Source organism: Quercus lobata, chromosome 5 (genome assembly GCF_001633185.2).
Source record: "Quercus lobata isolate SW786 chromosome 5, ValleyOak3.0 Primary Assembly, whole genome shotgun sequence".
Lineage (NCBI taxonomy): Eukaryota > Viridiplantae > Streptophyta > Magnoliopsida > Fagales > Fagaceae > Quercus > Quercus lobata.
The window spans coordinates 3,550,535-3,571,905 of NC_044908.1; the positions used below are offsets into that span (position 1 = coordinate 3,550,535).

A 21,371-nucleotide genomic window follows, 5' to 3' on the forward strand; every position below is an offset into this window, starting at 1 on the left:
TTATCAACAACAACAACAACAACAACAACAAAAAACTGATTGAAAGTGGAGAATTATTGCCAAAGTCAGCAGCTACTTCCACCACATATCTTTAACTTGGAAAGCCTTGAATTAGTATTGTTGTGATAAGTAAGATGGCCCAAGGTTCTTTGTTTCCTTTGCAGTCTTTAGTCTTTACGAATAAATGTAAAATATAGAAACAATCCATAGCATGGATCAATAATAGTGACTGCTCCGGAAAGAGAGAATGATGAAACAAGGGGTTTCATGGAGGAGATCTTGCAACTTTTGAGTCTGGGATTCTATCTTCAACTCTCATCTGGTGTCAATTAAAAATTGCTGAGGGTCGTTTTTTTCACGTTTTACACCTAGCCATGTGTCTTGCATCTATTAGACATCTTTTAGTCTAGGCTTTTTCTAAAGAAGTCAGGTCTGACATCTTCGTGGCATAGGCTTTAGGGTCCCACAAAGCTCTGCTGCAAAATGAGCTTATTCTCCTCTTCTACTACCGCATAAGGGGCTGTTCTCCACTTTCTGCAGAAGGAACATTATTATGCTGTTAAAAGTGAACTTTTCGCTGCTTTCTGCAAAGGGAATGTTACTCTATTTTCTACTGAGGCTTTCTCCACTTTCTGCAAAAGGAACAGTACTCTGCTTTCCATTGAGGCTCTCCACTTTCTGCTTCTTTACTATTGCAAGTCTACACAAAAAGACACTGAAGCCCAAAGAAAGTTCTCATCAAGCAAATGTTAGTTCACAACATGTTAGCATACATACTCATTAATATACAAATACATATATATATTTATATATATAAATACTTCGTAAAATGGGTTAGCACAAATATAAACATAATGCTTTCTTCAGCATGACAAAGGCCAAAAAGGTCTTAGCTCCAACTCCCATAACCTAATTGCTTAAGATTAGCTCAAAGCTTTGGAGTTTGGAACAGGAGTCAAATTGGCTGTGAAGCTCAAAGGAGGAGTGTCTTTTTTGGGAGAGAGGAAGTACTAATGCCTATGACTTTCTTTATTGTTGTTGTTTTCTTTGTTCTATTCTTATTTATACACAAATTCTGGGACTTTCCCACCCCTTTTCCTGCTGACTCTCTTCCTCCCTCTTTGACAATTCTGGGACCACGGCGGAATACCAAAAACCAAAGACTCCCTCCCCTCCGCTAAGCCACAACTCCCGAGCTTCAATCAGCTGTAAGTCCTCCTCTCTTTCCACGTCTGGGATGCGAAGGAGTAGGACCCATCATTTTCTTCACACTGCTCGATGTCTGAAATTACGGAATGGTTTTACTTACCTTCGTGTTCTGCAGCTCTCTTATAAATAATCTGGGCTTCCTGGGCTTATTTCAATTCTTTGGGTTGTTCTGCAGCAAACCCTTTTTCTTTGGTTAGGATGTGGATCTAGTAGCAAATCCTTTAGGTCCTTTCTTCCTTGCTTTTCATGGGGCTTTTCTCTAGTGGGCTTGGGGCTTTATTTACTAACCCACGTTAAAAATGGGCACAAACAAAAAGAAACAAATAAAGAAAGAAATGCTTTTAATCCTGCTACGTGAATGAAAATGTACAGGCCACCACAAAGCTCTTGTTTTGAAAATATACCGGCCGAATAAGGCACAGACAAACACTATTCTACAAATATTTTACAAACGGTTGACGTGGTACTCAGCTTTTACAAATATTTTATGTACTTTAATAATGTCAGCTTTTTAACTTCTAAAACCTCTCTCTGCGCCTCCTCTCTGCCTCAAACGTACGGCAGATGACATGGAGACACCATGCATGCTCATGGTGGCACTGGCAGCGATGGCATTGCAACACCGTTCTCAGCCATGGTTCCGGCGAGTTCTGTGGCGGCGGCGTTAGTGTGGAGAAATTACGGCGAGCTGTGCAAGGATTTGGGGTTAGAGACCGAAGAGCCGTCGTTCCGTCGCGAGGCAGAGGAGAAGCAGCGCCGTGAGTTATTCCAGAATTCTGATTTGGGGTCGCGAGGCAGAGAAGCAGAGAAGTTTGAGGTGAGCTGCAGCGAAGTTCCGTCGTGAGGCAGAGAGGTTTGAGGCCAGAGTTTTAGAACTCTTGGTTTTCTTTTAGATGGTGTCTGATACGTTTGTTTAGGATTAATTCAATCATGGGCTTTTTTTGTTATTATAATTTTCTTTGTTAATATCTGATGTGGTATTTTAGTTTTTAAAAAAAAGCTGAGTTGGAGCTTATTACTCTTGTACTTTAATACAAGCTGTCTTATCTGGTATCAAAAAATAGAAACCACGCTAGCCCACCGACATTTTTAACTCGATATGGATTTATATTTAAATTAACAGTAGCCACACATTATTTTGAACTAGATTTAAACAGTTTACTAGGTACAACCATACACATTTCTCCTACATTAACATTAGTCAATGTTCCCATAAAAAAAAAAAAAAGCATTAGTCAATATCATTGCCTGAAACCTTCATTGGCTGTTAAGATTGTATTAACTCTTTAAGAGTTTCACGTTTCTTATAAGTATGTGCTGCTTAACTTTGATCATTATCAACTTCCTTGACCATAAATCCAAGGGTTAGCCTAGTGATCTCTAAGACCTCATGAGATTTATGAGGTATTGGATTCAAGACCTTTAACTAGTATCTTGGAGTCATCCTCCAAGGAATTTCTATAGTGAGTTGGACTAGAGATTACACACATATGGGGAAATAATCAGGTGCTCGAAGAGCTCTAAATCCATCCTCACTAGCCCAAAAAAAAAAAAATCCTTGATCATCGTTTGAGTTGCAATGAATGTTACTTCTTCTTTACCCAAAAAAAAAAAAAAAAAAAAGAATGTTACTTCATGGGTCATCATACTTTTTATTGGTTTTAATGGCTTTGATGCACTTTTAGGCATTTAGCTGGTTTGATGCAAGTTATGTAAGTGCCATGATGAATCTTTTAGCTCTTCACTACTTTGTAGACCATGAACTCAACATAGAGAAGAAAAAAGGATTTTAATGTTTTTGGGATATCTTACCAACCTCAATGAATGTGCTTATGTAGATATCTAGAATATTATTTTGCTTAATTGGTCACTGATCTAGAAATGACTTGTTTAAAATTTAGTGGTGAGGAATGGCCAATATATATTTTGTCAATGGTTCATCAATGTAGCATTATTTTGGGCAAGAAATTTAGAGTTGCTAGGAAACCAAACTTTGCCTCAAGCTGGTCTGCGCTTCTGCGGATATATTATAATATAAACAGGGTCAAGCAAAACATTTTTGTCACAAAACAAGGAGCATGACCTATTTTAGGAAATTATTGCTATTATGGAAACTATCATAATCAATGTCTTTAAATGGAGTAGTCACTTGAGACTGCATCTAGTACTAGATCACTGGAAAGTAGTAATACATCGTTAATTCTCATGTTTCCAGGGTAATGGAGGGTGAACCTGTTAATGTGAACGAGTTTCAAGAGTTGGCGAGGCAAGCTCTTCCGAAAATGCATTATGACTATTATACTGGAGGAGCTGAGGATCAATACACATTAGAAGAGAATGTGGAAGCATTTCGTAGAATTACGTATGCTGCTGCTAATTCTGTTGGTGATTTTTGTTGCAAACTGGTTACAACGATTTCCTAATCAATTTCTATTGCTTCTCAGATTCCAGCCTAGACTGCTTGTAGATGTAAGCAGAATCGACTTTTCAACTACTGTATTGGGTTACGACATCTCAGCACCAATTATGATCGCTCCATCTGGTCTGCACAAGTTGGCACATCCAGAAGGTCCAAATCTTCTTGGAAGTGTTCTAACTCTCAGTTGACATTTGTTTGGATTCTAATTTACTTACTCATTGTGATTATTCCAGGAGAGATTGCCACAGCCAGAGCAGCAGCTGCGTCTAATACTATAATGGTATTGATTTAACAAATATAGAGCCAATTATCTTGCTGAGGTGCATGAATTGTAAGTTATTTTTCATTGCAGGTTTTGTCCTCCATGTCTTCCTGCACTATGGAGGAGGTTGCTTCCAGCTGCAATGCCGTTCGGTTTTTTCAATTATATGTATTAATCCTTCTTTGGCGTTTAAAAGTTCATTCAATAAATTTATCCTTTTGGTTGCTGTTTTGTCTTTGTTTTGGTGATCAAATTGTTAGCAACTCACACATATTCGTCTGGGAATAGGTATACAAGAGCCGAGATGTATCAGCTCAGCTAGTTCAGAGAGCTGAAAGAAATGGATACAAGGCCATTGTCCTGACAGTTGATGTTCCCAGGCTTGGTCAAAGGGAAGCAGACATAAAGAGCAAGTAGATTTCTCTTTTCATTTTTTCCAACACTAATCATTTTATTTTCTTCACAGTTGGGTATAAATTTCTTCATTTAATGGTATTTATTTTCCTTTCATACTAACACAATAAGCTTTATCTTAAATCTGATTTGAAATATGACTGCAATAAGTTCTGCAGAATGATTTTACTGCAGATAAAGAATTTTGAAGGCCTCTCATCAACCAAAGTTGACAATGTGAGTGGAATTTTTCATCTCCCAATTTTCACATTTAAGTGTGCCAGATGCATGGAATTTTACTTGAATGGATGCATGTTAACTGAAGTTCAATATTTAACTAAATTTTTTTTTTCCAGTTACTCAATGATTCAACTTTTCTGCAGGATGATGGTTCAAAATTAGAAGCTTTTGCCAAAAGGACCTTTGATGATTCTTTGTGTTGGAGGGTATAAACCGGTTAATTATTCTGATTACCTTGTAATATGCTGTTGATAAAATTTTGGGAACTAGGAAAGAAGTTGATTTCCAAGAACGGAAATTTTCAAAACTAGTTATTTATAATAATAGAACTGATTTTAGCATTACGTAGTTTCGTTGGTGCTTTTATAACTTTACGTTGAGGTTATGGCTTCGAGATACCATTGGAAGTGCCTATATTTTTTCACTCTCTAATTTTTCTTGCTGAGGGGGTGCTCAAGGACCATGGTTTCTTACATTCTTATGAGTTTAACTAGTGCATTACAACATACGCAGGACATAGGATGGTTAAGATCTATAACAAAGTTGCCAATTCTGATCAAGGGGGTACTCACTCGTGAAGATGGTAGGGCCTCCATTTTATGGTATTTGCATCTCATCATTTTTGCAAAAGTCAGTTAGTCATCCTTTTGACCTTCAAACTTTCTAGTAGAGGATCCCTGTCAATCATCCTGATTATGTGATCTTTATTTCTGATTATTACCTCCTCTGTCCACTCTACCAAACATTTGAATGTAAATCCCTTTAAGTTCTGTGTCTTTACATACTCTTGATAATTTACTCAGATCCTTGAATGTCGTGGTATTGCTTTACTTTCTGTTCAACATTCAGATATCCTTAACATTTGATAATACTACTATTGGCAGCAATAAAGGTTGTAGAAGTAGGTGTTGCTGGGATTGTTGTCTCAAATCATGGAGCTCGCCAGCTTCATTATACTCCTGCCACGATTACTGTTCTGGAAGAGGTAAAGCTTTATCTCTACCGCTTAGTATAAGACTTTTTTACTCATTAAACGCGTAGGTGTAAACACAGATACTAGGTTTTACCTGTAGATACATTGCATCTCTGTGCCATTTTATTGTATAGAAGTTAAAAGTATTAGGGGTTAGGGAAACTTTGTAGGTGGTAATGCGGTAGCTAGGCATCCTTAACATAACAATCTGTAGGAAGTTTTATCATTTTAATACAGGAAATTTACATGCTCATTCATTCCTGCTGAGGAATTTTCTGTTTGGACTTGAGCGGACTAGTATGCTCTTTGGCATGCTAAGGACGATAGCAATTGTGAATACTTAGGTACCTTGTGGTTGCAGGTGGTTCATGCTGTTGGAGGGAAAGTTCCTGTGTTCCTTGATGGAGGAGTATGGCAAGGAACAGATGTCTTCAAGGCATTAGCCCTTGGTGCACAAGCCGTCCTTGTAAGCTCTCCACCCCAAACTAACTTATGAATCTTCTCTTACACTATTTATTCACATGAAATGTAGTCGTGTAGTTGCTATTTAAAGCGAACAAGTAGTAATTTTCATTCATGCACTTGTGTAATTGCTGTTGTGTGAGTTTCAAGTGTTAATAGATGTCTGTGAAACCAACTGATGCCATGCAGCTTTATCATACTCGGCTGCTAGATTGCCTTTTTTTTTCAACTTATTGTTTGATTTGAGTGGCACCTCAACTAATTTGTGTCTAACTTGCATATAAAAATAAAAAACTTGTAAGTTACTCAAGATAAATTCCTAGATCATTGAAACATTTTGAGAGTAGTGTATATAGTTGTGGGAGTGACATGCCTAGGCAGTTTTAAGCCTCAACACTCACACTTGCAATCAACACTCAATTTTTTCTTCTCTCTATCTCAAAGTGGATGCTGATATATAAGAACCTCTGAGAATTTTATGATTCATAGTCATAGCTTTCTAAACCCTATTGTAATCTATATATATTATTGCAGATTGGAAGGCCTGCTATCTATGGGTTGGCAGCAAAGGGGGAGTATGGGGTGAGAAAAGTCATCCAAATGCTGAAGGATGAGCTTGAGCTCACCATGGCACTATCTGGCTGTCCTAGTGTGAAAGATATTACAAGAAGCCATGTGAGGATACAGCATGAAAAATTCCATTCAATGCTCTAATAAAATATTGAAGCATTAAGACTAAAGAAAAATGTTTCAGATTATCAACCATGAATAGGTGTGGAATATGTTGAGATTTCTTAAATGATCAAGTTGGCATGTAGATAGTGAAATGGTACCATGAATACTATCTTCTGCCTTATCTATTTCTGTTTCATAAATAAGTGTGGTTGTTATATATGAGGAACCTTTTGGTCCATGTTAGAGATAAAGGTTCAGAGCACAACCCCATTGTATTATCCTACTCTTAATTGCGAGTTTAAGGATCGTTATTTTCTATTTTCCTATTGGTAGATTTTTGTAAAGTTATATAGAATAAAAAAAAAAAAAATGCAAGCTCAAGCTAGTACCTGGAGAAATTATTCCTTAAGCCTGGACATAAGGGTATGCGTCTTGAAGTTATTGATTGAAAAATACATTTTAAAATGGGGGGTGGGGGGGACTTTTTTTTTCCCCTTAAATTCTTGTGAGTGGTAATGGCTAATCATGGTGGATTGGTAGTGTGGTGGTGTGAGAATTTGACAGTGTCAATGCTGAATTCACTTAAGGCATAGAGCTTTTAAGGCTGTTTGAGAAGGAGCCAAGTTTGGAAGAGGTGGAAAAAGCTTTTCATGTACATCTTATTTTACATTTTAAAATCAACTAATCATATGTGAATTTGTAAAACTTATATAATAAAATTTGTAGTATTTTTTTTACATTTTTTAACTTATGGCCTAAATGACCTAAACTAACTGTTGGGGGACCACAATTTGATTCCCTACAACCACTCTGGCGTGATGTCGAATGTGATAAAAGATTTGAGTGTATCTTACTCATCACCAATTAGTTTTGAGATGGAACGGCATAACTCACGGTCTGACAAATGGTATCAAAGTTAAGGTCATGGGTTTGAGTCACAGGAGTGTCATTGTGAGGGAGGGATTGTTGGGGGGGGGGGGGGACCACAATTTGACTCCCTACAACTACTTTAAAAATAGGTTTGCGTGGTGTGATGTTGAATACCATAAAAAATTTGAGTGTGTCTTACTCATCACCAATTAGTTTTGAGGTGGAATGGCATAGCTCATGGTCCGACACTAACCATACACAGCCACCATGCAACTATCAATAGGGCTGTAAATGAGTCGAGTTTTACTAAGTATTGAACGTTCAAGCTCAGCTCAACAACAAATAAAAAACAATCAAGCTTGGCTTGAGCTTAAACCAAGCTTACAAACAATGTTTGAGCTTGAACTCAACTTGGCTTGACTTGATTCATTAGTCAAACCAAGCTCAAGCTCAATACCAAGCTCAAGCTCAATACCAAGCTCAAACTCAATATCAAGCTCTTGAGATTGAGATCCAATACAAGGACATTATCAAGCCCATACTAAGTATTGTGTCTAGCCTATTTGGTTTAGATGAGTAGTCTCAACACTCAATTAATTTAAGCCTTAGTAAGATATGGATTAATTGTTCAAGCCCATGTCAAACTTATTACAAAGCACATAAACTAACCTAAGCTTGATTTGTTTTTTATCAAGCCTTATCGTTCACGAGCCTATTCATGAACAATATTTTTTGCTTGGACTCTGTTTATTTACTAAACAAACCTAAAATTAAGGCTCAAGTATGGTTTATTTATAAAGAAATAAAAATGAACAAGTTTTTTATTGAAACAAGCTCAAAATGTTTATAAACGGCTTAGTTCATTTATAATATTGTGTGGTCTCAATTTGTCATCAAATTTCAGTTTTAGGGCTAAGATAATGATCCCAATCAAGACCTATGCAATTAAAATAAATAAACCACACACAATGATAGCCCATGGCTCAACAACGGAGTTCCCGTTGTGATTGCAACAAACCCACCTAGCAACCAATTCCAAATATCTAATGCATCCCAAAGGCCCACTAGTAATCGTTGGCTGAAAAGGGTTCATAGCTTGTGTAGTAGAGACTCCAGCCTAATTACCTTAGTGGGCAGTATTAGAAAAACATTCTGTAGTATTATTTTTTGTATTTTGCTATATGTTTCACAAATTATAGCATGTTTCTTTATATCAAGTGTTTTTTTTTTTTTTTTTTTAACTTTGGTTATTTTATAAGAAAGTTAATTGAATATATGATAAGTTGTGGTGGAACACAAAAAATAGGATAAAGAATTTGTATTTGTAATGTTAGAGCACTTGCATCAACTATGGTAAAATGGCATAAGAGCTAAATTTTTCCTAACAAACCCCAAAAATCACCCGCATCAACTTTATACTTCCATTGTGCAAAATACATATTGCTACCATATTTGTGCAAATATATACAACCAGTGTGGTTGTGCATTTCAATCTTTTATTCTTTCTTTGCATTTCTCGATAATAAATGAAGAAAGTGAATGATAGTTGTAGTGTATAAAGAGATAGAATTTTTTTTTTTTTAAATGATATTTTAATGAAATAGAATTTAGAATAAAGAAACTGGTGTTAATGTTTTGAAAATTGGTCAAGTTAAAAAAGAAAATAAATAGGTTTTCCTTTTCACTAAAAATATATACATAAATTTTTGCACAAGCTATTGAACCAATTGAATGGGGCCTATAGATTCAACCCAATCTATTTAAACTACAACAAAAATGTCTCTAGTACTACAGAAAGGGTTACATTGTGGTCTTCCATTTCTATGGGCTTCCTAAACGCATCAAACTGGTCCACCCTTGGGCCTTCAATGAAACAGCCCCAAAGCCCAGCAATCCCAAAAGAAAATGGATAGGCTCCAACCTTTTATTTTGTATATGTAACGGCCCATCTGAACCCTAACAAAACACTGCTGCCACGCTTCAACCATGCATGCTAGGCATATCCCCTACAATTGTCATTGGCCACTAACATTATCTTACACATTTTAGAGCAATGCCTGTGTACACAAAAAAATTTCAAAATAGTAAGTTGGCAAGTTTTTATTGGCTCTTATTTAAATCATCTACTAATATCACGTTTTTACCAGCTGGGTGTGAAATTTTTTATCAATTTTTTTTTTTGCAAACTTTTATCCACATTTTATCTTTTTACTTCTACTATTCTTCCAACTAAATAAATAGTGGTCATGGAAAAGCAAATCCTTTCTCAAATCTTTGTAGCTAGTAAGATTTGTGAGAAGCATTTTAACTCAAAATAAATGAATTCCAAAACTTCTGCATTCTTAGGTTTTCTCTTTGCAGCTGTTCTTCTCATCTGTTCAACTGTGGTGGTGGCAAAGATACCCAACAATGAGAACATACGTTAGTATATTTTCACCTCATAAAATTACAACTTCACTTCATCTTTGTAACAAATATTAGAGAGGTTTCTTTTTCCTTCCTTTATTGTTTAGTTAAAATTCAATTTAGACCAATTTTTACTTCAGTTGTTAAATGAGTCTTTAAATTTTAGTTTTTTTTCAATTAAGTCTTCACTTTGTTAAAAGAAGTCAATTTAGGTCTTTCATCCAAATTTATTAGCATATATATGAAGCTATGTAAATAATTTTTTTTATAAATTACATAACCCTCCTTTGAGGTTTATCGTTACACAACCCTCAAAAGTTTTGAGTCCCCATTGAAGTTTGAATAAAAGCAACAATTAAGTTTTTACTAATGAAATATTAAATTTTTTAAAAGAGATTTTAATTAATACATACATACTTTGAATAAAAGCAACAATTAAGTTTTTACAAATGAAATATTAAATTTTTTAAAACATACATACTTCAAGGGAAGTACTATTGTTCTATTTATACAATCCTCAAGAGGAAGATGTCATTTGTACAAACATTAAGGGAAGTACTGTTTTCATAAATCTCAAGGGAGGGTAATGTAATTTTTTTTTTTTTTTTTTAAACTATATTCATCAAACAATAAGATATATTAAATGACAATTTCATGAAGGCTTTGCATATAATTTTTTTAATAAAAAAGAATGTTTAAACAACATTGTCTATTACAATGGCGGCGCCAAGTGTTAATCAGGGTGGTCACAGGACCACCCTGAATTTTTTTTTTTTTTTTAATATAACTTAAAAAAAAATTTGAGTTTTAAATTAATATGAGTCTTTTGACCACTCTAGAACCAAAATAAAATAAAATAAAAATAAAAATTAAGGAACTTAAGGAAAAAAAAAATTAAGATGGTAGGAGACCCCATGAAGTGCAACCAAAACTTGTATTGCCAATACCACCAAGAATCGGGGCAAACCACCGAGGACTGTAGGAACTTGAGGAACCACTTGGACCAGCTGGTTCGAGAGGGAAAATTAAGGCATCTCCTACATCATTCCAGTGGTCAATAAGGATAGGAGAATCCTGAGGCCCGGAGAAACACCTCCTTAAGACCTCCTATAGGCACGATAAATGTCATTCTTGCTGTCCCGGGAAGGACTGGCTCTTGTCCTTCCAGAGTAATGTCTGTGGCTCGGCTTTCCACCAAGGAGGATGATCGAGAGTTCAAAAAGGCCAAGAAGGAAGCCTCACCAGTGCTGGGATTCTCGGACGTAGATAAGATCGGAACCATCCAACCTCATGATGATGCTCTAGTAGTCACACTCAGGATTGGAGGATATGATATGAAGAGGGTGCTGGTAGATCAGGGCAGTGTTGTGGAAGTAATGTACCCCGACCTATATAAGGGACTAAACTTAAAACCTAAGGACCTAACGGCGTGGATTCCCCTCTAGTAAGTTTCGAGGGAAAGACTGTTACTTCAAAGGGCCAGATCAGACTACCCATACAAACCGGTTCGAACATGGTGGAGGTGGATTTCATTGTAGTTGACGCTTATTTGCCCTACACAGCTATTGTGGCTAGACCCTGGCTTCATGCCTTAGGGGCTGTCTCTTCTACCCTGCACCAAAAGGTGAAGTACCCGTCGGAGGGCCAGGTTAGAAAGATTGTGGGGAATCAGACCATGGCCAAACAATGCATGGTGGCTACCATCTCACGCCAACCCAATGCTGAGCCCTCGGCCTCTACTGGAAGGGGCTTATAGCAATCAGCCACCCCAACATTGCCCGGTAATGAATCAGCAGAGGAGGCAAAATGCGAAGACCTAGAAAAGATAGCCATTGGCGTTGACCCAGAAAAGTTCTTTCAAGTCGGCTAGGAACTACCTCCCCAAGAGAAAGAAGAACTGATTGGGTTTCTTAGGGAACACATGGATGTGTTTGCGTGGGACACCTATGAGGCCCCAAAGGTTGATCTGAGCTTCATCTGCCATCACCTAAATGTTAACCCATCCGTTACTCCCAAGAAGCAACCACCTTGGCACCTGTCGAAGGAGCATGCCAACGTTGTTAGGGATAAGGTGATGAAGCTTAAAAAAGTAGAGGCTATCAAAGAAGTTTTTTATCCCGAGTGGCTGGCCAGTACTGTAGTGGTAAATAAAAAGAGTAGGAAATGGCGAGTTTGCGTAGACTTCACGGATCTAAATAAAGCCTGCCCAAAAGATCTGTTCCCTATGCCTTGGATAGATCAGTTGGTAAATACAACCGCAGGCCATCCTCAGATGAGCTTCTTGGATGACTTTCAAGGATATCATCAAATACCACTAGCCGCAAACGACCAAGAAAAGACAGTTTTTGTCACTCCCATTAAAAACTACCATTACAAGGTGATGCCTTTTAGTTTGAAAAACGCAGGGTCCACCTACCAGAGAATGACGACCAGAATATTTGAGCCGCAGCTGGGTAAGAGCATTGAAGCCTACATAAATGACATGGTGGTAAAGAGTAAGGTGGTGTCCGAATATGTGAGAGACCTCGGGAACATCTTTGAAATTTTGAGAAGACACAAACTGCGTCTCAACGCATCCAAATGTTCATTTGGGGTAGGATCAGAAAAATTCTTGGGCTATTTGGTGACCCACAGGGGAATCGAGGTCAGTCCCAATCAAATTAGGGCTGTCAATAGCTTATAACCACCTCGGAATCCCAAGGAGGTCCAAAAGATTACCGGCATGATTGCTGCCTTAAACCGTTTTATTTCTAAGTCAGCAGACAAGTGTAGACCTTTCTTCCTCTTGTGAATAAATGGAAGGGATTTGAATAGACCGAAGAATGTGCTTTGGCCTTCCAACAACTTAAATAATAACTATCTCGGCCACCAATCATGTCCAGTTCTGAGGCCGACGAAGTCTTGTTCATCTACATCGTTGCAGCCTCTCATGCAGTAAGCTTAGTACTGATACAAATGGACAACGGCATACAACAATCAGTCTATTACGTGAGCAAATCATTGCATGAAGCAGAGCTCCACTACCTACCACTAGAAAAGGCTATCCTAGCGATGGTTCAAGCTACACGAAAGCTTCCCCATTACTTCCAGGCACACACAGTTATCGTTCTAACCCAACTTCCACTCAAGTCCATACTTCGGAGTGCTGATTATACAGGGAGAGTTGCTAAATGGGGCACGATTCTAGGGGCTTTTGACATCAAGTACATGTCTTGTATCTCCGTCAAGGGCCAAGTCCTTGCAGATCTGGTGGCTAAATTTGCTGAAGCCTCGCTAGAAGAAGAAGCAGGGGCACAAGGCATGGATAAAAAATCAGTTGGCGCAATCTCTCTACAAGGGCCCACATGCTGGAAAGTATATGGTGATGGCGCAGCAAACCAAAGAGGCTCTAAAGTGGGGCAAGTTCTGATTTCCCCTGAAAGGATTACCATCGAAAAATCACTAAGACTAGGCTTCTCGGCCACGAATAATGAGGCTGAATATGAAGTCTTACTGGAGGGAATGTCCATGGTTCAAAAATTAGGCAGAAAAGCAGTAAACATGTTCTCAGACTCAAGACTGGTCGTTGGCCAAGTAAATGGGGAATTAGAAGTAAGAGACGAAATAATGCAAGAATATTTAGACCAAGCTAAGTGCCTACGATCACGCTTTGATTCTTTTAGCTTACTGTACATCCCTAGAAGTGGAAACACACATGCCAACTTCTTGGCCACGCTTGCCACCTTCTCAGCTCAAAGTTTACCACAGGTCATCCTTGTGGAAGATTTATATAAACCCTCAATGACGAAGAGAGAAGTGATCCATGTCCACCACGTCAGAGTGGGACCTAGCTGGATGGACCCTTTGGTACTATTTCTAAAAGAAGACATCTTGCCCGAAGAGAAGACTGAAGCTGAGAAGATACGAAGAAACGCTTCTCGGTTTTGGCTATCCGAGGACCAAAAGTTGTATAAACGCTCTTTTTCCGGACCATACTTGCTCTGCGTACACCTTGAGGCCTCAGAACTAATCCTAGAGGAATTACACGAGAGAATTTGTGGAAGCCATACTGAAGGCAGGTTCTTATCTCATAGGGCCATCACCCAAGGCTACTAGTGGTCAAACATACAGAAGGAAGCCCACGAATACGTGAAGAAGTGCGATCAGTGTCAAAGGTTTACGCCAAACATACATCAACCAGGAGGGATCCTCAATCCACTGTCCAGCCCTTGGCCGTTCGCTCAGTGGGGCTTGGATATTGTCGGACCCTTTCCCAAGGCAGCAGGGAACAAAAGGTATCTGCTCGTCGGCACTGACTACTTTACTAAATGGGTTGAAACTGAACCTCTAGCGAATATCAAAGATCTGGACGTCAAAAATTTTGTCTGGAAAAACAGTATTACCCAGTTCGGGGTCCCTCACTCCCTCATCTCGGAAAATGGTCTCCAGTTTGATAGTAAGGCCTTCAAGAGGTACTGTTGCGAACTAGGAATTACAAATAGATATTCTAACCCAGGGGAATGGGCAAGCCGAGACTATTAACAATGTCACAGTGAACAAACTTAAGAAAAGGTTAGACGACGCGAAGGGAAGATGGGTAGAAGAACTGCTGCACGTCCTGTGGACGTATCGAACCACGCCCTACAGATCAATAGGAGAGACCCCCTTTTCGATGACTTACTGGGCTGAAGCCATTATTCCTCTAGAAACAGGCTTTCCAACACTAAAAACCAGCTCATTCTGTCCAAGCAGCAACAACGAGCTGCTAGAAGAAAAGCTTAGACCTCATTGAAGAAAGAAAGGAAAAGGCAATGATCCAACTAGCGTACTATCAACATAAACTTAAACAAGGTTATGATGCCAAAGTAAAGCTGAGGCCATTAGTGCCAGGGAACTTAGTGTTGAGGAAAGTTTTGGGCAATGCTAAAAACCCAACATGGAGGAAGCTGGGACCAAATTGGGAAGGGTCATATCGCATTACCTCAATGGCTGGTATTGGGACATATTTTCTAGAAGATTTAGATGAGCATGTAATACCACGCCCTTGGAATGTAAACAACCTGAAAATGTACTATTATTAATGAAAATTTCCTTTCTCAATAAATTCTTTTATTGTATCAAGGCCTTGTGCTTCTTGTCTCTCAATTTACTCAAGTATTAAACAGAACCTAAGTCCTGCGTGGCTCCTCAGACCATAGGTTTAGGGGAAATTAATTACTTTTGTCATCCTTTCAAGTATTTAAACAGAACCTAAGTCCTGCATGGCTCCTCGGACCACAGGTTTAAGCGAAATTAATTACTTTTGTCATCCTTTCAAGTATTTAAACAAAACCAAAGTCCTACATGGCTCCTCGGACCACAGGCTTAAGGGAAATTAATTACTTTAGACACCTAGCCAAGTATTTAAACAGAACCTAAGTTCTGCATGGTTCCTCGAACCACAGGCTTAGGGGAAATTAACTATTTCAGACATCTTTTCAAGTATTAAACAGAACTTAAGTCCTACATGGATCCTCGAACCACAGGCTTAAGGGAAATTAACTACTTTTGACACACAAAAGCACTTTTATAAATGTTAAACAAAACTCGAGATACAAGGTATATTACTTATCTCTTCTAAATTCAATACTCATTGTATGAGGATTAATTCATGGTATAAGTGGATAGCAACTCTCTATAGCTAAATACATTATTAAACTTGTCTGCAATAATAATGATAAATTCTAAAAGAGCAAAAATAAAGATTCGGAGAATAAAAGGAAAGGTTCATTCATTAACTTCAAAAATATATTACAAGCTACAAAAATCTCAGGAAGAGAAAACAAGAAAAGTAAAATCCTACAACTACTTTTTCTTTGGATGGGGATCCACCTTGGTAATGGCAGTCTTGGACCAGGCATCCCCATCTTTAGGCTTCTTGGCTACCTTAGCCTGAGAGATCATATCCCTAATGGTGAGGGTATCCTTAGACAGAGCGTCACTGGCTGGAGGAAGGCCTTCTTTACCCATACCTGCTCCAATAGAGGTCCCAACGTCAATGGTAAGATCTTGAGCGTTGCGAACCTGCTCAAGAGAAGGTAAGGGCAAAGCAGCTGAGGAAAGGTCAGTTGGGATCTCTCTGATGTGTTCCGAAAAATATACTTTCTTTGCCCTCCTCAGCTCAGAGTCTGCCGGGACCCCTGCACTGTTAAGAGCCTCATTCCAGGTTACAGTGCAGTAGTCCTTACTCACTTTAGCCACGTCTTCAGCCAATCTCTGCTCTGTCTCGAGCATCCCCCGCTCATAGGCTGCTATCTCTACGGCCTGAGCAACTTCCTTGACCACCTGGGCCTTTGCCTTAGCCTTTTCCAGCTCGGCCTTCAGGCTCAAAACTGTAGCCTTCTCCGTGGCTAGATTCAGCTCCGTGGTGAAAAGAAGCTTGCGCTAGTCCTCAACCTGAGCCTCGGCGATCTTAAGCCCTACTAAGGTGCTTTGATGTTCATGCTTGAAGGTTTTGAGCTTCTCGACCAACTGAGTCTTCTCCTCCTTGACAGACCCAAGCACCTTCTCCACCTCGCGCCGAAAATTAGACTCGGCCTCAAATTTATTGTAGGCACTTCTGACGCATTTTTCGGCCACAAAGACTTGTTAAGTGACCTGCATAAAACAGCAAAAGGATTACACATAAAGAATATATATGAATGGAAAGGGGAAATGAGTTAAAATGCCGATGAAACTGTACTCACCATCGCGAGGTCTCTTTTTAGAGACATAAATAGGTCAAGCTGCCTCATCCGCTTAAGGGCATCCATATCCTTTGGGAGGAGGAAGGGTTGCTCTAAGGCTTGGGCCAAGTACATGGAGTGCCCCCTATTGGATTCCTTTATCGTGGAATCATAGGGAATAGGGGCCCCGTCCATCTCTATCACGGGAGCCCACGTGCGCTGCTGACAACGTATCTTAACGTCGTCTCCACTCTCCACAGACTTCGACCTCTTGTCTCGAGGGTCTTTTGTCTTTTGTTGCTTTGCACCCCTCTGTGAAGGCATCTCCCCCTCTTCCAACTCTTGAGGTGGTTTTTTCTTCTTCAGGTTAGGATTGACGCGCGAACCTTAGTCAACAGGAGGAGGAGGAGGGGGAAGAGGAAGGTTGGCAGAGGTTTGGGTCTTAGAAGCCTCAGGTGGAGTTGCTCCCTTACCCTTGTTAGCGATCAGAAACCCTTAAGCTCAGCCTCTTCTTAAGGTCCATGATCTCTGCCTCCTCGAAGCTTGTTTCAACGAAGGCAGTAGTCTACCCTGGCTGATGAGCTGTAGAAAGCCTGTCGGATTCAGTCTCGGAGTCCAAAATCTCCACAGGCCTCTCGGGAGTTCTCTCCTCCTCGGCAAATTGAAATTTGTCTATCTCCTCCTCAAGTGACAAGTGTGAGGAGGAGGCTATCTCTTCTGCTGTTGGAACGGCTGCAAGTGGAACTTGTTGAAGCGGTATTGCAAATTGCAGAGGGTTTAGTTGAGCAGGCAATACCACGGGAGGTAAATCCTGCCTCGCGAGGAACCCTGGCTTGGAAACGTCTATCCGAGCAAGACGGGGGTTACCTACTCTCAATGCTTGGCCTGTGTCCAGGTAGATGCGCGACAAAGGCTTGTAACCTAAGATAAGGTGAGCGGCCCGCAGTTGATTGTCCTCTCTCATGAATATCTACGATCTCAACAAAAAGTTAAGCCCGAGGACGTTGACAAAGCTGAGCTTCGAAGAAACGTGCTCTTTATTTACAAAAACATCTGAGAAGGAAAACATTGTTAAACCAACGATGAACATTATCCGAGGAGACATATTATTAAAAATGAATAAAGAGAGCTCAGAAAACTAAGGTCTTGGCCGAGAGACCTGGTCCTAGAGTACACCACCTGGTATTCTTGCCCTAACTGGGCAGCGAAGACCGTTGAGTCATCCCCTGGAGACAACTAGGTAATCGTCCTTCATGCTTTTGTTGGACTTTGGGAGGCAGGATATCAGTCTCACCTCCTAGGACCGAGATTTGATGTAATATCCCCCCAAAAGGGAGTGGCACTTGTACAGATGAGCAACGTCATGCCACATAAGACCGAGGTTCATCTAGTTGTTTAGCACATCTACACATCCTAAGATTCTAAACATATTGGGGCGCATTAGTGTGGGCATAACCTATGATTGAGCAGGTAGTCCCTAGTTATCCTACCCATAGGAAGTGTCATTCCTCCCTCTATAAAAGCGATCATCGGAATGACAACTTCACCTTCTTTTCTATCCGTGAGTACACGGTCTGGGGAATAATATTCTAGGCCTACTCCTAGGGGGATATGGTACTTAGCCCTAAAACTCTCCAAACTAGTCAGAGAATCTACCAAATACTTGAATCTACCCATTTGAATGAACGGAAATAACTCAGAAAGAAGTTTCTAAAACGAAAGAAAGAAGGCCGAAGAGGAGGCCAAGATTAAAAGGAAGAATATAAGGAAAAAAAGAACTTACGGAAATGAGTGTGTTTGTCTCTGTTGTTTTTTAAAAATGTTCAAAGAAAAAAGTTTTGGAAGCTTTGTAAATTAGAGAGTCCTATGATTTGGAGCGCTGGAAATCACTAGAGAGCTTGAAGATTGGTAAAGTAAAAAGAGAACGTGTTCCCTCAAGGCTTTATATAGGAAATGGAAATGAGTGGGAGTTATCCCGCTCAAATTTCCAGGAAGAGTCTCAACCGTTGGATCTGAGCTTCGTCATTGGATTTGGAGGACAACACGCTGCCTGGAGCAATTAATGATGCTTCGTGGGCTACGAAACGTCAGAGATAATCATAATGCATAGAAAACTGAACTTTCACATGTGTGAGCAACAAAATCAAATGGTATTAGTTCTTAGAAAATTAAAACCTCACTTTTCTTCTCGGATAAAAAGAAACTCGAGATTTTGAGGGGCTATTGTAGGGGCAAGGGCCCAAGATTATATATTGGGCCTTGGGCTTTATCCGGGGATATAAATAGGTTCGAGGAGAAGCAAATAATTATGAGATATTCTCAGACCAAATTCCATAAGTAGAGAGCAAATGAAAATGGTTGTCCGAGGAGTACATCCTCCTCTGGCTTTATGAATATGGTTCAAAATATATAATCCAGCAATTAAAGTGACCTTCCAGGAAGGTTCAATGACAAGGATGTGCTTCATGGACATGTGAGAAGGAAGAAAACCTAAAAATATCTAAGAGAAAGCTGACACCACCGCATTAAATACACAACAGCTACTTTACTGGCCGCATTTATGTGGAGAAGACCTCTGAACTCTGAACAGTGCTATCTTGGCTACCGCAACTCACAGAGAGTTAGGAAAGGTGGCTGATGGGACAAGTACTCAAATAGGGGTTCAGATGATCAACAAGTGGAGGGTGAAGATGATTCAAAAGAATATATATAAGGTGGAAGACTCTTCATGGAAAGGGGATCAGAAAGGAGAGAGAGAAAGCAATATAGCAATTTGAACCATTCTAATATTTGAGAGTGATCATTATATACAGATTTAACCTCCTCGAACTGAAAGTTTATTGATATAAGCATCCTTGGTTTGTGTTTGATCGCCACATGATTTAATACTAACTATTGTCCAACTCATTAGGACTTAGTTCTTTGATCCATTCTCTACAAATTCATTGTATTGGGCTCATTGGACCAAGACTCCATACATTTTTGGGCTTGGGCCTCAAATTGTAACCCTACAAAAGTGTTCAAAAATTTTTAAGTTTTTTTTTCATGGAAATAAAATAATATATTTTACATTCAATTATTATATATATAAGGTGAGATATTTTGTAAATAATTTATCAAAGTGGACGGAAATAGATTGAATGTAACGAACTAGAATGAATAGGGGACTGAAGAAGAAAAGTGAAGTACAAAAAAGAAGAAAAAATTTGTCTTAAATGGACAATCAAATACAAAACTAGCTACTACCTTCAAAATGGACAATGAAGCACAAAGCTTGGCCTTTAATCGTTTTGATGCATTCTGTTACGTACCTAGTTTTTCTTTAATTTTAATTTTGTTATTAGGAGTTAGGTAATTAGATAATGATAGGATAGATTGTTAGCTTAGTATATTTACTTGTAGATAAATATTAGATTTCTTTTGAATTTAAATGTTAGCTTTATCTTGTAAAGTCTTCTATATATATGTCTTGATGTTGATTAATAAAATAAGCTGAAAAATGAGTATTCACTTTGGTGGTGTGGACTCCCTTGAAATACTATATCTATCAATTAGGAAGACTTGGTTCCCTTGAAGTAACTAACAAACTCATTTGGGTTAATTGGGTTTCTGACACATTCACATACATTACATATTTAAATATGTAATTTCTTCTACTAATTACTAAACAGTATGATGTTTCAAAATTCAGATTTTGATAAATAAATAAAAAAAAAAATAAAAAAACCATTTTAGTTATGATGAAGAGGTTTCCATCTTAACAAATTTTATTTGATGCCTTTAAAATGGACGTTACTAAAACTGTTTTTGAGGATGTCAATTTCGCTTTTAAATATTCAATCGCTTTAAAAAAATCTATAAAAAAAGTAATATAGTATGTTTTTAATCCCTTTTTGGGATACTTAAATAATAATAAAAAAAGCATAAGAGTATAATATGATCTTACTACATCTTTTCACCCAAAATGAAAGATCATAAAAAAAAAAAAAAAATTCTTAATTTGTAAGGGCTTATTTGCATGTCTTACCAAAAAATAATAATTAAAAAAAATTAAATAAGGAAGAAGAAGAGGAAGAAGAAGAAGAAGAAATTTTGGTTTGGAGGGCCAAGTTAGTTAAGACAAACATCTACACACACATATAAATTAATTTATTAAGAGAATTTATCATCTTCTAAATTTTAATGAGTATACAAAAGTCATGTATTCTATTAGACATATACAAAAATTTATCATTTTTTATATAGTTTAATTTGTTAAACCTCTTAAATTATATGATTTCAATATAATTTCTCTTTCTCTTAAGAGCACCATTGAAATGACTCAAAATTTGGGGGGGCCAACTTCAATTTTTACATGCTATATCTTTTAAAATGTAAAAAATATAAATACTATAAAATAATTTTTTAAAATTTGGCCCCCCAACCCTTGTGTGTGGCCCTGCCACTGAGCCACAAATTTGCCAAATAGCAAAATTTTAGGAAAAAAGCTTTATAACAAAATTATTTAGTTATATAGCACATTTTGGCATGTAAAGTAGTGGAGCCTATATTAATTGGAATTCAAGTATACCAAACTTCAGTTTGAGTTGGAACTCAAGTTTGTCAAACTCAAATTTCAAAAAATGTGCTATATAAAATAATTTTGTCCAAGTGCTTTTTTCCTAAAACTTTGCTAAAACTGTGTTATTTGGCAAATTTGGCCTAGCTTATAGGCTTATAGCATCCTTGTGAAATATAATATACTCAACTTTCTAAAAATAACAAGATTGCCTGTGTTGT

The 21,371-nt window shown here is 38.3% G+C and overlaps 2 protein-coding genes across 4 annotated transcripts; both read left to right on the forward strand.

Annotated features, from left to right (window-relative positions):
• Positions 1-868: 868 nt before the first annotated feature.
• Positions 869-6,923, forward strand: LOC115992839 (peroxisomal (S)-2-hydroxy-acid oxidase GLO4-like). 3 transcript variants are annotated; one of them, XM_031117076.1, is made up of 12 exons: positions 869-2,062; positions 3,425-3,571; positions 3,654-3,778; positions 3,862-3,908; positions 3,981-4,058; positions 4,179-4,303; positions 4,463-4,520; positions 4,667-4,729; positions 5,037-5,106; positions 5,408-5,508; positions 5,858-5,962; positions 6,493-6,923. In XM_031117076.1, the coding sequence occupies exons 2-12, from the start codon at positions 3,429-3,431 to the stop codon at positions 6,670-6,672; spliced, it is 1,095 nt and encodes a 364-aa protein (XP_030972936.1). In that variant the 5' UTR covers positions 869-2,062; positions 3,425-3,428; the 3' UTR covers positions 6,673-6,923. The 3 variants fall into 3 exon arrangements, with proteins under 3 accessions (XP_030972936.1, XP_030972935.1, XP_030972934.1); XM_031117075.1 differs by having other exon boundaries at positions 869-2,026; XM_031117074.1 differs by lacking the exon at positions 869-2,062 and adding an exon at positions 2,574-2,613.
• Positions 6,924-12,783: 5,860 nt separating this feature from the next.
• On the forward strand, positions 12,784-14,004 carry LOC115989337. Its single transcript, XM_031113005.1, has one exon. The coding sequence runs from the start codon at positions 12,784-12,786 to the stop codon at positions 14,002-14,004; it is 1,221 nt and encodes a 406-aa protein (XP_030968865.1).
• The last annotated feature ends 7,367 nt before the right edge of the window (positions 14,005-21,371 follow it).